Source organism: Musa acuminata, chromosome BXJ3-10 (assembly GCF_036884655.1).
Source record: "Musa acuminata AAA Group cultivar baxijiao chromosome BXJ3-10, Cavendish_Baxijiao_AAA, whole genome shotgun sequence".
In the NCBI taxonomy this organism is placed as follows: Eukaryota; Viridiplantae; Streptophyta; class Magnoliopsida; order Zingiberales; family Musaceae; genus Musa; species Musa acuminata.
The window spans coordinates 18068208-18086205 of record NC_088358.1 but is presented as its reverse complement, the minus strand read 5'-3'; the positions used below and the strand labels follow the sequence as shown (position 1 = coordinate 18086205).

At 43.6% G+C, this 17998-nt stretch overlaps 1 protein-coding gene and 1 pseudogene across 1 annotated transcript; one reads left to right on the top strand and one right to left on the bottom strand.

The window, feature by feature from the left end:
- Positions 1–1298: 1298 nt before the first annotated feature.
- On the bottom strand, positions 1299–5319 carry LOC135651180 (importin subunit beta-1-like; annotated as a pseudogene).
- Positions 5320–5699: 380 nt separating this feature from the next.
- LOC135651128 (uncharacterized) lies at positions 5700–9798 on the top strand. Its single transcript, XM_065170953.1, has 3 exons — positions 5700–5857; positions 7519–7632; positions 9467–9798. Exons 1-3 carry the CDS (start codon positions 5816–5818, stop codon positions 9581–9583), a joined length of 273 nt encoding a protein of 90 aa, XP_065027025.1. The 5' UTR covers positions 5700–5815; the 3' UTR covers positions 9584–9798.
- Positions 9799–17998: the final 8200 nt, after the last annotated feature.

Below are 17998 nucleotides of genomic sequence, written 5' to 3'. Positions count from 1 at the left end.
ATGATCGTTCTTAAGACACGATGTTTAATTTTTTATACTAAAACTAAAAAAATTAGGTCAATCATGGTTTATGTTCTTTCCATAAAAATATAAATTAATAGGCCCACTAGGAGTTGTCTGCCAAGGATGACTACATCATCCACTCGATCAATCAATTAAATTAAGCTGAAATGATTGTAATTTTCGTACCATTTTGGAAGGAGGGAGGGGCAAAAGAATCCAATGCTTCTTTGCACCAAAACTCAAACATATGACTAAAAATTTCTCCTTCCCCATTGGATGTATGGTTGCCATCAAGCGATTCCTTGTGTCATCGAGGCTGTCACGCAAGCCCAAAAGACAAACTAACACAGAGAGAGCGAGAGAGAGAAAAAATTGCTAACTATGGCACGACCTCATGTTTCATGTATCACCAAGTTGTTGTGGTGATAAGGTAGGTGCCATTTATGTGGTGACATACGACGCCTAACCCACAGTAGGGCCCTCACAAAAGAACAAAGAGAGCTTGACTATATCAACTCTGAGGAAGACCCAAAGCTGGACCTAACGTATCAATCACCCACCATTCTCAGCAAACATAAAGACAACCAATGCTCTATCCATCTATCTATTGAAATATTTGGAACTAAAGGGTGCGATTATTATTCAGTGTGCTTTAGAGAGACGTCCCCATTCGGGTTTGATGGAGCTGCACGTCAAAATGTTCGAACCCAAAAAACAACTGTCTCGTTTAAATACTAAGCATGGATAACTCTAATAATTGACTTACGATCATCATCCTAACATATAAAATGCTTGTTCACCTTAACCTCGAGGACCAGGAAAAAAAGAAAAATAAAATCAAATCTTTGGGTGTTTAAAATAATTTTGTTTAATTTCTGACTTCACTAGGTATAATAATCTATACCATTATATCATACTAATCAAAATTAAAGAAAGAAAAGATAGATTCAATATCCTTCTATTGTTTTTGAGACTCCCACCAACCCTTTCTTTTTATCTTCCACAAACCAGTGGGTGGTTCAAGATCTTTTAATTTTAACATTTGGCCATGTTTAATGAATGCACAATTTGGAAAACAAAAAATAAAAACAACATAATTGTGTTGATTTTACCCAATTAAATCCACAATCACATTCTTTAGGCATAAAAACACTCTAATACATATAATCTTTTCTGGGACTAACATAAAGTCTAAATCTCACTTAAGATTGTCAATCTACCTTTCAATCTGACATCTGAGATAGCAACCTGATCTACACTGTGAATAAGCCATTAAAATTTTGAGCATAAAAAAAGAAGCAAAGAAATTGATTGAGCAGGAAATTTGTGACCACAAACTAGTGGATCGTGAACCAAATACCACATGTACCACCTGGTCTATGGTGGAAAAACATTGCCAGTAAGAACACAGAAACAGAAGAAATAACACAAGAACAGAAACTTTGGTACACTACAGAAGACCATGCAGAAACCTTACCTTGTTAACCTGACAAAGAAACCTTGGTTAGACTGTTGAAAGATATATCCACTTAAGAAACTAATACTCGTCGAATCATTCCTTGAGCCCAAGTGGCAGTCTCCTTCAACTGGTCATTGTCTGATCGAAAACACTCCCCAAATAAGTCCATATGGAAGGTAACATCCTTAAATAGGACCTTTGTGTTTGGACCAAGAGTGTCTGCAAGATCTCCCATCACTGCGACGGCAGCTTTAGTTACCTCTTCGTCCCTGGAAAGTGACCACACAAAACACCATTTGTACATGTCATGAAAGTATGGATAGAAATTAAACTAGGGTATTCTATTACGCACCTATTCTTATCCATAACAACAGCCTCTATGAACTTCAGAAGAGGACTAGCGTAAGGAAACATCAGAGCTGACTTGGAACTTTTAAACCCCTGAAGTATGCCAGAGTAAGCCTCAAAAATACCCTGTCTAAGCTGATTACCATATTCTTGCATATCATCATCGTTTACATCAAGTTGATAGCAGAGTTCTGCAGCTCCTTGCAGCATCGGTATCACAAAAGGAATGTACTTTTCAAAATGCTCACTGATTGCAAGAGCAATATCTCCAAAGCATGAAAATATAGGAGGCTTTACAGACCGATGAAGCATAGGACTGGAGAGGTCTTTTAGAAGTTGACTCATGATACCATCACAAAATGGAAGAACCCTTTCATCTAATGCACGACAGATATCACCAACCACGCCAACAGATATAGAGCAGACCTGATATTCCTCAAAGTTCTGCAAGCCCATCTCCAGATACTTGTAGAACTCTTGCATGCAATTTGCAAATTCAGGGCCTGTGGCATAAGCAAGGGCTCCAATTGCAAGCATTGCTTCTTCGTGCACAGTAGAACTGTGGCAAGCAAAAACTTGTAGAAACAGGATCATCATCTGATCAGCAGACTGAAAAATTATAGACTTTGTCTCATTTGAGTAACTCAATTTCTGTAATATTACTTGAATAACACCACATAGCAGGGCTTGCAGATCACTCTGCTTTTCCCTGTCCTCCGAAGAGACGATCTGAAGCTCCAGAGTCTTGCTCAATCTAGTCATGATTTCATGGAGTAGATGGGCAATCATGTTTGAAGTTTCAGGTATACTGCTACATCAAACTATCTCATTCAGTGTTTCATATGCAGATGAACGAAGCCTCACATTGTTTGTGTCGGTACGATCAGCTGTAGAGAGGAGAGCTGAAACAATATCACCAAGATAAGGTGTGAGCATTGATGAATTGGAACCATCATCCTCGTAGCCCTGGGCAAGGAAATAAATGGCTCCACAAACTTTCTCAGCCACATTTGGAGCATCTCTAATACTTTCCAGTAATACAGACACGATTCGGGGAAGGTTTGTGGCAGTCAAAATTGGATATTCACTACTTGCAGAATGCAGAAACTCAAAGATCCTACCAAGGGTCCATGCTGTTGTGTCCTTGACATGACTATTTTGGTGATTCATTGCATTCAACAGGAACTCAAGTCCAGCATGAACAAGTGGTGCAAGCTTTTCAATGGATGGACCTTCAAGAATTAACCCGAATGCAAAAGTAGCTGCCTCATGACTTCGCCAGTCACTCTTTGTTACATTATTCTCCACAAATGGCATCACAAGGGGCACAATTGTATCCCCAACGGTTCTTGCGACAAGTCCAAGGCAGGTCCCACCCGCCATAGACAGATTCCAAACACCATCTTCCTGGTCCTGATCCTGATCCTCTTGCTTGAAGCAATGTTTCTAACATCAATGGCACCAGCACAGGAAGTGCTTGTTTTATAAAATTAGAATGGGGAGAAGAGCTCCCACCATCTTCCCCAATTTCCTCTTGAATTTGAATCTCTTCATCACATATAGAGCTCCAAAACTCAATGGCTTGAAGAGCAACAGGCTCCTCATCTACTCTCACTGCATTTGCAGTCAAATCAAAGAGGCTTTCCATGTAAGGCTCAAGATACTCATAATATGTAGAGGCTACAGAAACAAGACACTCAAGTGCCGCTTGTCTGATCTCCAACTCTTTTGACATAGCAGTCTCACAGACAATTTTCATGATGAAGTTCCTCTCTACCTCATTCTCAAAGTTAGTCTGAGCAAAATCTAGAGCATTATAAAGTGCCTTCACAGCTGCAAGGCGAACTTCAGAACTATGTTCCATCTGGTTCATGCCCTGAACGACAGCAGTTAGAACAGCATTTACTTGATCCTGCTCCAAGTCCTGAGGACATACCTCCTCACAAACATACCCCAGTGCCTCCAGGGTTGCTTGCTTCAAAGGAGCAGGGGCATCTGGCTGAGTCATGTTTTTTAGCAACCGCCCTATAAGGTCCAGCCATTCACACCGTGGTATCTCGATGGATGCAACCTTGGCAATGACTTGGGATGATGTGTGACGTGCTTCAGATACTGATGATCCAAGAGTCTGCAACAAGGATTCCTTGATTTTCGCTTTGATAGATGCATCCACACTGACCCACTTCTGAGTCAGTTCTTCCTTCCGTACTGCATCCTTTGCATCTAGGGAATTCTTAAGTATGATACCAGCAAGTCTCCGAGACTCAGGAGGCTTTTGTTCACTTGATAGCTCAACAGATAAAGAAAGTAGAAAACGAGGGAGATTTTGTTCCTGAAACTGCTTAAGGTTTGCTTCAGCAACAGTTCGAATCTGCCCATCAGAAGATTGAGCAGACAACAGGACCTGGGTGATCTCCATCACCACGTTTATGGCACTAGAGAACAATATGGAAGCCAACAGATAAAATATAAAATTAGCAAAACCAAGCAACTTCATCAAGGACTTAACCACAGACTAAAGGGCAACAATCACCTGATAAAGGCTCAAATAATTCGATTACCAGAATACACACCCAATTATATTAACTTATAACAGCCCATTATGTCATATTTCCCACTTGCATGTTTAACAAAGTTACAGAACCTTACTTGAACTACCAATTATATACACAATTCTCCTAACCAAAATTCTGCCAGTCTGCATGCCATAATAGGAATCATTTCTACAAATTACATTGTCAAGGACTCAAAAGATCTGGTGTTACTGAGAAAATTAAGTTCCTCATCTATTAGTATTTAGAGACATAAGCACAATATCACTTATCAATCAAACAAACAATTAACCAAACAAAAACTCCAGGAAAATATCCACATTAAGACATGAGCTTAACAAACTTTGATACCCATAAAACCAACTTAAAAATAATTCCTATAAATGTGCCAGCAAACCCCTATATGCACCGAAAGAAAAGGAAAAAAAAATCACCCAGACCAAAATTTTCAAATAAAATGTAACTCCCGCATAGAAGATTAAAATGTAAACCCTGAACCCTAACCCTAACCCTAAATCCTAACTTAAAACAACCAAAAGATCAAATCACCACAAGCATATGCCTATAATAAGTACAAATATTTAGTTCAATGAGAAAATACCAGAAAAAAGCCACCGATGACGGACAAATTATACAGAGCCTACATGATCGACTGACAGTAAAGTAGACACAATATCATAGGGATCGAGGTGACGAAGTCAAATATTAGGTAATCTGACCGACCTGGATGATCGATTAGGAAAGCATGCATCAGGGATCGGAGAGAGAGACCTAAGATAGGAAATGAGGGAACAAAGATGCGTCGCCTTCCGAAGAAAGAGAAAGAGTGGAGTTAGGATCTGCCCAAGACCGTTGCCTCGCTCTCGCTCACTCCGTCGTCACCGTGCGCTTACGAGAGGGAGGAAGGAACGGAGAAGCTTCGAATAGCGATCGGTGGGGGATCTATAGAGGTGTTTTGGGTAGGAATAGAAGCGGGATGGCAAAAACCTAATTTTTATTTTTTTGAAATGGCGCGTGGGTCTCCTCTTATTGGGCCGGATCCAGTCACCAAATACGGAACGCCCCGCAAAGTGGGTAACACAGGATTGCACTTAAGAACCCGATCCGATCCGGTATGGATCCCCCATAAGTTATTAGCATCGAACATTAGTGGATCCGACCCGATATACCTAGACCTTGTTGTCGTGCTTCTCGCGTCCAGGTTTAGCTTAACCTGCGCTCTTTACGAAACCATTCATCTACTGCCACGTTTCCACCGTGCGGCGAAGCCTTTGGGTGACGTGCGGAAGAGGTATTTGACACCGTCGTGCGTTGGGTCGGGGGGTATAATTGAACGAACGTGTAGCTTGACAGGGTCGAGCGGCGGCGAAGAAAGGGGATTTGGGGAGCGACGGTTCTTGTTCTTTTCAGGTTTGCATCTTTGCGCTTGAGATCGAGGAGAGGGAGTGGAGAGATGGGGCGGACGCCGAGGGCGATCGTGGAGGATGATTACGAGGTAATGTTTCATGATCCTTGTTCTGTGTATGGCTATAATATTAGCTGAAGGATCGGGTTGAAACATGCGTTTCTATTTCGTCTTTGGAGGGTTTTTTTGGTTGCGATCGAAAGGGTGGTTCGTGAAACCCTAGATACGAAAGTGGAGTTTTTTTGTCGAATTCTGTTTTCGCCCGTGTACGCCATGTAATTTGTGTCAATTCGTTATACTCGGAAGCTTATTTTTTATGCTTAATGAAATAGGCCTTTGATAATTATTCAAATTATATCAAGAGATCCGTTGATGTTACTCTGCTGTCATATCGGTGTCAAAGGCATATTCCACGACTTTCAGCTTTGAAAGCAAAAATTATTTGATAACATTCACGATTTAGATGAACAATATATATATATGTAAAATTTCTTTGAATATGTTAGCTAGTTTAAAAGACATTGACTATCTAAAAACAAGGCCCTCGGATCAAATTCCGCCTTCACCACTTAGCATTTGTACAGAAAGAAAAGAAAATCTTTTTGAAATGCTGATTTTGTGATACTCTTCTCTCTTTCATGGCTGTCTATATTGACTGTCTTGTCTATAGAAGAGTGATTTAGGCATCATGAGCATAACAATGTCAACAATGTTCAAAGAAAATGTCAGAGTAACTCTAGTGGTTTTTAAATGCTTATAATTTGTGGTGCATATGAAAATTCTTTATTTAGTCTACCTTTGTGTCCTTTCCAAAATTTTATTTGGATATGCTCATTTGCCTTATAGTGTTATTTGGCTCTTTCGGCTTGAAGAGGACATGCATCAACACTTCTTACGAGCATTTTCTGTAGCAGGTCTTGTGCCTTGTTTATATTTATCTGTGTGAGATTATTATCCAAAGAGGCCTTTTATGTTGAATAAAGAAGTTGAATTAATGTGTCAGAGTGTTACATGAAAATTGAAAAAAACATTGGTCTTAATGCATGTTGAAGTGTCCATTATTGAGAAAACAAAGAGGAGAAACAAGGATGCCCTGGAGGCAAATAACTTTGGCCAAATCATATATAACCCTTATGTCATACATTTGTTAATTATAGTTGTTTATAAATTATTCTTATCAAGAAGCCTAAGAAATATAAAATATTCAACTTCTTACATCGTTGTAATAGGATGATAATTATTGTTGGAACTTGACACCTAATTGATATCTTGGTGTCCTTTGCACCGATTGTCGAAAGTCAACACTAGTTCATATCTGACATGAATCATTGTGTGGATGCTGATGCTTGGATTTAAAATAAAATTCCACTGTCTGGATCCCTTTCTTCTTGTATCACGAAAAAGTGGCCTATTCAACATTTAGTAATATTCTTATTGGGATTACAATGACCACACAAGTATTCTTACTCAAATAAATGGTTTATTTTTTGTCACAAACTTTTCTATTAGTAAGAAAAAATCCAACTTGGCTAGAGAATTAATTAATGCATTACGTAAGTAAAGAATGGGGATCACTGAAGTGTTGGAATGATCTTAGTGGTCCTACAACGTATTGCAGGATGGTCACTGATATATGGTATATAAATGTACTCTTTTGTTTCATTGTGCATAGAATCTGTTGTATGCTCATGTCTTAATAGCCTAAGCTGTTACTATTAGTTGATTTTAACCATTCTATTGTGTAAATATAGACTGAACAACAAAAGCAAGCTGCTGCTGATGTTTTGTACCAGTATTCTCAATTTGTTATGGTGTGTATTGGGGAGGGAGTTCGGCCAACTGATCTCAGATTGCACTTAATGAAGGTACACTTTTCCACGTTTCGTTTCTCTTTTCCAAATATTTTCTTCATTAGTGGCATCAAATTACTGCAACTAAATCGGTAAGCCTTATGCAGACCCAATCCCAAATGTCATTGAGAGTTGCTTATTTACAAGTACATATATTGCTTTCCCAAGGAGAACATGCTTTTATAAGAATAATAGAAGTTTATGGAGTAAGATGAGTCACATGCTTCAAAGTATTGATATCTCTATTGTTTCTGTGATATCTACTCTATTCTTTTAACCGTGAAATTCAGTAGGCTTCACTGTGTGGGATGACAGGCTTGTCATTATCTAGATGCTCTGGTCTCTAGTTATCTCCCCAAGCCAGGATTAGAATGGTTTCTGTAAAAATGGCAATCAAGAAATCCAATACAATGAATGTGGAGTATCCATTTCTTTCTATATGAGGATTAGAATGGTTTCTGGAAAAATGGCAATCAAGAAATCCGAAACAATGAATGTGGTGAAGTATACATTTCTTTCTATGTGATTGCAGAGGGAGCCTTGTTTCCTTAAAATGTAGGACCTTCCGCCCATTATTCTAGTTTAGGCTTACATTTCATTGTCAGTTATTACTCTTCTCTGATAACCATCTTTTTGCATTCACACATCTATCTTTTATGAGTTAGTCATCCTGATCTTGACCAATGTGATCAGGTTTCATGTTTATCCTGATATGTTAAGATTCCAACTCAATGCAGTGTGAAAACAAATTACAAAAGTAGATATGAAACTTTATTTGAGAATTATTAAGGTTTGAACAAAATCTTTTAAAGTAAAGGAGGCCATTTAGCCATTATCCTGAAAATGATTATCACAAGGGCATCTATATTGCTGGTTGGTGCTGTTTGAATTGCTCTACATGTCTCTTTCCTTCAGGTCAAACAATCAGTAAAGAGAACTTATACATTATGCTGAATAATACTGACAATGCATTTAGTTACTTGTTATAACCACCTTCTTGACTTAGTTTTATGCCTATGCTGAAGGATTAGTGTTTTTCTGTAATCTTATCTAGCTAGCAACTACCGCAGTTTTGTCCACAAGTTCGAATCATTCTTAAAATATCCTCCCATCTTAGACAGCTACAAAAATTTTAGGAGTTTTTTGTTCAAGAATGGCACACATGTAGACTGGCCCAGCTGATTGTGTATTGAGTGGTTTTATGATATGGACATGTAAATGTTCTTTTCGACACAAGCTAATGTGTTTTCTGCATTCAAATTTGCATTGTCTATTACCATTTTGTTGTGAGTTTTCTCCCATCCAAATGTGGTTTATGGTTTATTTTTAGATTCCACACTCTGATATTCATAGTATTTGTGCTGAACAAATAAAGGCAAACATTCCATTTCTTAAACCCACGTCTATAGAAAGTAAACTTGCCATTGTAGCTCACTCAAAATTTTGTGATTGTTTTCCTTTTATTTCTAAAATCCTTCTCTCCATTTCCAAATTTTGGTATTTCCCTTTTATTCTCCATCCTTTATTGTCTAACATGTGGATTACATTGTGAATTTCACTATATATATGAAGCCCACTAATTTGGATACCTCTATCTTTGCTTAAGTACCTGTCCCATAATATAAATGTAGCCATTATTTATGATTTATAAAAGCTGCAGGCTTTAGCTTGCAAGAAAACAAAAGTTTTGCCAAAGGTTGGCCTTCAAAGAGTTATTTATCATTCATTCATTGTACGAGTAAATGCATATATACGGTCACTGTGGAAGTTCTTATCTGGTTACATTATTCCTTTTCCTTTCTTATTTCTCAAATGTACGCTCACTTATCAAGTGTAACACTTATCTCAGGAACTTTCAGGAATGCCAACATCATTAAAGAAAGAGCCTTTGCCAGATTCCCCCTCCTCGACAGGCGAACCATCATCTTCGGGGTCAATGAAAAGGGACAAATCTCACAGCTCATAAACCAATATCGTACGAGACAGGTTCAAGACACCAATTGTATGCGAATGAGATCATTCTCCTGTTGTACAAGAATGCTAAGTTGAGAGAATTCTTAGGACGGTGAAGCATGTGGCCAGTGTTTTATTATGTATAGGTAAATGTTATTTATAAATGGTACATACATGCTGATGGTGTTAAAATTGGCTTATGATTCTTAAGCTCTTAGATTGGATGAAGCCGATCTGTGTGGTTGTTAACTTTACCCAATGCTAAATGCTTTTATGGGGAGGGAACGTTCAATATGTTTGTTGTTGTTGACTGATAATTATTTCTTCGAACGAAGATTTTTTTTAAAAAAAGAAAAATTACTTAGCCAATACAACTATATAAAAGGACAAGAATATTGGTTAATATTAAACATGTATTTATTATTGAAACAAATATTTATTAAGTAAATATAAAAAGAAATGTTCGAATCTAGTTTGGAATGAGTTTGAATAATTAGGTAATTATTCGGCGTCTGATTTCTATCGACTAGCGATTCCTGAGACGCCATCGTCGGTGATGCTGGGCTCCACCTGCATAAAACGCAAAGGTCGTTTCGGAGGAGAAAGGATCCAGTATGGGTCCCACGTGAATGTCGTGGGTGGGCGATAGGTAGTGAGGGTGTCGTGTCCTCTTCTTCGAGGGGAAGCCCGCCTGCGGCCGCGCCATCAAGTGCTTCGGCCGTCCTCCGCGACGCCTTCGGTGCCCTCGCCGACTGCTGCCAGGTCGCCGCCTTGCCTTCCACCAGATCTTTGAAGGAATGGGGCTCGGCGGATGCATCGCACACGTAAAAGACCCGTCCTTTGTCGCTTCAGAATTATAAGGCACAACTTGATAACATGCCCGCAGGTAGCATCCACAACCACATCAGTGCCAACGAAAAGCTTCGAAGTCGATATGGTAGACCACGTTAATACAACACCGCCCTACAAAAGTTGAGATGGCATCACTCGAGTATGATGCCGTCCCGCAAAGAGTGGAACGACACCGCTTGAGTATGACGGTAGCATCACTCGGGCACGATGTCGTCCCGTAAAGAGTGGAATGACATTGCTCGAGTACGACATCATCCTTGCAAAGAATGAAACGATGCCAATCGAGTACGACTCCGCCCTGCGAAGGCAAGGACAGCGTCGCTCGGGTGCGACGTCGCGTAGGACAACTGGTGTCAGCACAAAAGGTATGGGTTTGTTGCTTAAGAGGTTAACGGCCATTAAGAGGCTGGTGGCAGCCAACCACTGTGGGTAGGCATAAAAGCCCATTGCCTGGCCAACAGAGGGGAAGTTTTTTCCACTCAAGCATTCAACTCTCACTCATTCAATGGAAAGCTAACTTAAACATTGGAGGGGTCGAGTCAGGAAATCCCCCTCCCGACCTCGACCTGTGTGCAGGAGCTCAGTTGTAGAGAAGCAAGCTACCCGCCAAGAAAGAAGGTCGCCCTCGGGAGACAAGGTTTTAACCCGACCCGATGCTCGAGCGATAACGCAGGAGACCTTGCACATCAGGGACTCCGAGACAAAGAGCTGCACCGAACACGAGATGGCCAACGCCAGCTTCTGAGACCCAAGCGCTAAACCAGGCAACCTTGTGCATCTGGAATCGACCCTAGCCGTGCTGACTCCTAGGCCACGACATAAAGACACGAACATTTTGGCGCTAAAAGGAGGGCCCCGATGTCGCATGATCAGCCCTAGCCAGGCAACTTGGGCGAGCACTTGGGCAAGGAGCACCTCCCGACCCACTCAACTCTTAGGTTCGGAGAACAACTCCCGCCTCCCCTAGGGCAAGAGGCGAACTGCTCCGTGGCCACCCCAGGCCGCTATTGACGGTTGTTCACTTATCCATGGTTATCACCTCTCGGGATCGCTGCCACTCAACCTCCCATCTCTACTGAGGCATTCCTTAGCCTGACACACAAAGTCCAAGTTTTGTCAGGGATGATGCAAACCATCGTTCCCCTTGTTCCTCACCTCGCCCAACTCGTGACACTCCCACAAATGCTGCAACGGGAATCATTGTCGCCTACTCCCACACAGCCTCCACCCTCTCTTGCACCACCCTTGGCCCCTCGACGGCCCCCGACAATGAACATTGCCTCGTTGCCCGAAGAACGATCGAATCCGAGGTTGACGCCCGTGCACAGCATGCAAAACCTCCGACGCCGCTACTCCAGCAACCTCGAGCCCAACACACTGTCGTTCGACTCAATGGACTCTCTTCGGGCTCAGTTACACTCAGTTAATCGGCGCCTAGACCAGGTTCAACGAAAGTTTCATAAGTCCAAGGAAGAGCTCCACGAGGCCCCTTTAGGAGGATCGCCCTTCACACTGAAGATTCAGGACAAGCCCATCCCTCCTAGCTTTCGCCTCCCTGTGCTCGAAGCCTATGATGGCGGCTCCGATCCATCGAAGCATTTCACCACCTTTCGGGCCCAGATAAACCCTATACGACACCTCAGATGCCCTCATGTGTAGGGCGTTCCCCACCTCGCTTCGAGGCCCGGCTCGAATGTGGTACAATCGACTTAGACCGACCTCGATCGCCTCCTTCGACCAGTTGGCCAAAGAGTTCGAGCTCAACTTCTTGGCCAGTGTGTGACCAAAGCCATCTGCGACCTTGCTCCTCGGTCTCAGCCAAAAAAACGATGAGCCACTTTCTCATTTCGTGACTCATTTTGCTACTGAAATCCGAGGGCTACCTGATGCTCATCCCTCTTTGATAATGTAGGCATTTTTTATGGGACTTCGGCCTTCTAGAGTCTTCTGGTTGCTGGTCAAGCGACCGCCAACGACTATCCCTGAGATGCTTCAACGTGCAAACCAATACGTAGCTGTCGAGGTGTTGATGATGGGAAAGCGTGAGGAGCATAAAAGGCCATGAGTGGAACCGCCCCGAGGGCAAGCCTTGGTCCCACCAAGGAGAAGGATCGACCAGCCTAACACTCTGCCCCAAGGCCCCCTCTCTTGCCTCTAAATTCCTCCAAAACAGAGATATTCCTACAAATCAGGGAGAAGGGACTCTTAAAGGCACCTAATCCAATGAAGGCCCCACGTGAGTTCAGAGATAGCTCAAAGTACTATTGATTTCATCGCGACTATGGACATGACACTGAGGAGTGCTGCAACTTGAAGAACCAGTCCGTCGGTGACACCTGGGTCACTACGTTAGAAGACCACGGGAATTATCGCCCCACCCTTCGGGTCCGGTCGAGAAGCAGATTGATGTGATTAGTGGCGGCCTAACATCAGGTGGGGATAGCATGGCGAGATGAAAGGCTTATGCCCGAGCAGTTGTGGAAAAGCGTCCGAGGCAATCACAAGTGCCGAAAATCACCTTCCCGACGAGGGAAACCGAGTACCCCGAACATGACGATGCGTTGGTGATCTTGGCTAGAATTGCCAATGCTCGGGTTAAAAGGATCATGGTGGACACTAGGAGCTCTATTGACGTCCTTTACCTTAACGCCTTCCGAAAGCTTGGCCTGACCAAGGAAGACCTTACGCTGATGTTATTAGCACTTACTGGATTTACAGGTGATTCCATTTCATCCCTCGGCACCACCATCCTACCAGTCACCTTGGGGGAAGAGCTGAAGACCAAGACGATCATGATGACCTGCATGGTGGTGGAGCTCCCCTCACCGTACAATGCCATTTTGGGCCGACCAACCCTCAATAAGCTTAGGGCTATCATCTCCATGTACCACTGGGCAATAAAATTCCCAATCCGAGCCAGGATCGGGGAAGCAAGGAGCGACCCTCGGGAATCCCGACAATGTTACCTAGCAGCTATCATGTTGCCTAAGAAGCCAAAGCATAAACGTTCCATCGTCGACCCTCGGGACGTCACCAAGTCGTCACAACACCCCGAGCCGATTGAGCACACTCAAGGTCGGGTCAGAGCTCCCAAAGGAGGAGCGAGAGCAACTAATCAACCTACTAGTTGAAAATGCGGACGTCTTTGCTGTTGGGCTGACAGCCCACATTCAGCCCATGGTCGGCTTTATCAGCCCGCAACTCACCTCCTCACTTAACCTAACCCTAATTCATATTAGGGGGTGCGGGTGGCTACGTTTTAGAGGTAGAAAGTGGGCAGAAAACTGCAGCAATATGGTGAATACTGCAGCCACGTGATTTCAAAGAAAATGAGAAGAACAAGGCAGAAAAACAAGAGAAAGAAAGGGAAGAAGACAAGGACAACGCAGAGAGACTGCTCTCAATCATCTAGCAGTGTTTTCATCTCAGGTTAGATCAGATCTACAGTAGATTCTTACTGTGATTTCTTGGGGAGAATTTAGATATTGTGCAAAGTGACGTGATCCTTGTATCCCAGTTATTCTCTTGTGATTGTTGCTGAAATTTTGGGCAAGAGATTGAGATTTGTATATTCATTATTCTTATAGTGGATTATCTCTAGTTTGCCCCGTGGTTTTTGCCCTTCACATTAGAGGGGTTTTCCACGTAAATCTTGGTGTTCTATTTGATTGGGATTCCATTTAATTCCGTTACGTGTTATGGCTTGCTAGTATTTATTCATATACAAAAGTTTATTTCTCTTTATATCCTATCATTTGCTTGGTCGTCGGTAGACATTCCCGGGATTGATTGGACGGTCATGCAACACCACCTGAATATCAGTCCCCAAGCGCGACCGGTAAAGCAGCGTTCGCGGAAGCTAGTGCTCAACCGACAAAGGGTGGTGGATAACGAGGTAGAGCGACTTTTGGTGATAGGATTCATCGCCAAAGCAAAATACCCTCGATGACTGTTGAATGTAGTTCTCATTAAAAAGCCTAATAGAAGTTGGAGAATGTATGTTGACTGCATTGATCTTAATCGAGCGTGCCCAAAGGACTGCTATCCACTCCCAAGGATCGACCAGCTAGTCTATATGACTTTGGGGCATGAGCCCCTCTCATTCCTGGATGCATTCTCGGGGTATAACCAAATCAAGATGACACCAGAGGTTTAGGAACACACTGCTTTCATCACAAACCGAGGTGTATACTTTTATAAGGTCATGTCATTCGGGCTAAAGAATGCCGGGGCAACCTACCAGAGAATGATGAACAAGATGTTCACCTACTAGATCGGGAGGAACATGGAGGTGTACATCAACGACATGATCATAAAAAGCAAGTTCGCCCGAACACACCTAGCATTTCTCGCTAAAACATTCAGAACATTGTGCAAGTTCAGCATGCACCTCAACCCTGCTAAGTGCGCCTTCGGAGTCAGCTCAGGAAATTCCTCGACTTTATCATCCAGAGGAGGGGAATAGATGCAAACCCGAAGAAGGTTCAAGCTATCATCGAGCAGCGCTTGATTGGGAGGCTTGCTGCCTTGGCCTAGTTCCTCTCCCGATCAGGGGACAAATGCCTCCCCTTCTTCCGAATCCTAAAGAATCCAAAGGACTTCAGATGGACCTCGGAATGTGAAAAGGCATTTGAGCAACTCAAGGAGCACTTGGCCTGGCTACCCCGACTTGTTGCAGTCTCCTCGGGTGAGTCACTTAGTCTCCACCTCGCGGCCTCCGAGCATGTAGTTAGTTTTGTATTGACTCGGGAAGATTCTGGAGTGCAACAATCAGTCTACTATGTGAGCCACATCCTCAGCGACACCGAGACGTGATACCAACTGGGGGAGAAGCTAGCTTTAGTGCTCGTCTAGATGACTCGGAAGCTACATCCCTATTTCCAAGCCCATCCGTTCAGAGTAGTGACCGACCAACCCCTATGACAAATCTTGTCCAAGTTCGACATATCCGGATGAATGCTCAAATGGTCGGTCGAGTTGGGAGAATTTGACATCCAATATGTCTCGAGGACCGCCATCAAAGCTTAGGCTATCGCCAACTTCATCTTAGAATTAATTTCTCTCAAAGGCGGTACCTGTAGACATACCGAGCAACAGTGGGGCCTACATGTGAATGGTTCAGCAAATGCCAAAAGGGGCGGGGCTGGCCTTGTTATAAAAGGTCCCGATGGCCAATCGTTCAGACATGAACTCCACTTTGGATTCAAAGCCACCAACAATGAGTCTGAGTATGAAGCACTCTTATCCGGACTTAAGTTGGCCCTTGAACTCCAAGTCAAAAACATCAAGGTTTTCACCGATTCTCAATTGGTTGTCGGTCATATCAACGGAGATTATGAGGCTCAGGATGCTACCATGTAGAAACTCGCTAGCTATTTCCAACACTTCGCTATAACAAGGGTGCCACGGGCGCAAAACGCGCAAGTAGATGCCTTGGCAAAACTCGCTTCAGGTGCAAACACTGAACTGCCCCCAGAGGTCAAGCAGCTTCCTTACCGAACCATCGCGACCAGAGAGGTGGCCACAATTGGTACAACCCCAACTTGGGTGGAGGAGATCCTCCTCTATAAAAGGGATGAGACGTTGCCGACCGACAAAGCGGCCTCTCGATGGCTCCGACGCATACAAGTGTGTATTGCGAGGTGAACGGATGACTCTATCAGAGGTCGTTCACCCAACTGCTCTTGCGCTACCTGGATCCTATAGAGGCCCAAACAGTTTTAGCCGAGGTCCATGAGGGGATCAGTGGGGAGCACATTAGCGGTCGGACCTCAGCCTTCAAAGTCCTCCGACAAGGTTATTACTGGCCATCCATGCGTCGAGGTGCCACGACGTATGTACAATGATGCCAGTAGTGCCAGAAGCATTCCTGAGCACATCATCAACCCACAGTTCCGCTAAATCCCCTGGACAACGCATGGGCCTTCGCGCAATGGGGGATGGACCTCCTCGGCCCATTCCCACTGGCCTTGGGACAACGAAAATTCCTCATCGTTGGAGTGTATTACTTTACCAAATGGGTGGAGGCCAAGCTGCTGGTGTCCCTTGCCGAAAAGCAAGTTGAAAGATTTGCATGGAAGAACATCATTACCCATTTCGGCATCCCCAGAGCCATCACCACCAATAATGGCACATAGTTCAACAATGAAAAGTTCAAAAGATTTTGCTCGAGCTATGAGATACAATTGAGGTTTAGCTCAGTAGCCTAACCCCAAACTAATGGCCTGGTCGAAGTACCCAACCGGGTGATATTGGAAGGCCTAAAGAGAAGAGTCACAAGAGCTTATGGCACCTAGGTTGATGAACTCCCAAGCATATTATGGGCCTCCCGAACAACACCAAAGACCGCCATGAGGGAATCACCCTTTAGCTTGGCGTTCGGTACTGAGGCGGTGCTTCCACCCAAGGTAGTCTTTCCGCTACCTCGAGTTGAAAACTTCGATGATGTCATGTTGGAAAGTGGACTTCGAGCCGACATATATCTCATTGAAGAACGGAGAGCTGACGCGCACCTTCGAGCCCTGTCTTATAGAAGGGTTGTCGCAAGACTCTATAACCAAAGGGTGCGCCCTTGGCCAATCAAGCTAGGTGATTTAGTCCTACGAAAGGCTAAGGTCAGCGACCCGACTTGCTCCTGAGGCAAGCTGGCCCTAAGCTAGGAAGGCCCTTACCGGGTAACGATGGTAGTCTGGGATGGTACTTACCACTTAGCGACACAGGAAGGATAGCAATTGCTGAGGACATGACACATATCAAATTTGAAGAATTTCTATGTCTGAAAAGTCTATCAGGTTGGATTAAAGCCGTCATCGCCAAAAGAGAAGAGAGAAAATGTGCACCTCGCAAGATTGGGAAAAAACATAAGTAACTTGCCCTGACCTCTACAGCCCAAGCTAAGACTCATGAGACTCCTTGTATTCTTCTATGAGCTTTTTGTTCTTTTCAGGAGCCACTCGAGTCTCCTCTACGAGAGCCTCATCGGCCTTCCTCGCTAATGCTCGAGCTGCCTCCAGGTTTCGGGACAGGTCTAGCAATTCACCTTCCATCGAGCAAACCCACCCGTGGGACTCCTTCAGCTATTCCCAAAGGCCCACCTACTATTGCTCGGCATTCTCGAGCTCCAACTTCAGCTGTGCAACCTCCCCATCCAGGTCGACCGCTCGTTGCTCGGCTGTCGTAATGGCCTCTAACGTTGACCCCACTTTCAACTCTTCGATTTGGTCATAGAGCTCGGTGATTTTGTCACCCAGACCACTGATTACCTGACCAATATCGTGCACTCAGTCTATGAGCGCCATATGGTAGTGTTGGTTCTGCGCAGCAAGTCAGTGAGAGATAGAAGAAGAAGCACAAATGAAAGAGAGGAATACAAGCCATCCCTACCTAGACCAAAGACTCGGCTACTTTCTCGATCAACACCTCAGACGATGAACTATACACATGTCTGGCAATGTCGAGGATGAGCGTGCCCTACACTGTCACGAATGATCGTCGCGCACCCGCAACAACTTCGTTCAACGAACCATTCGTCACTTTTATATGCTCGTACCGAGACATGGCAGCATGTTTTGTCTTA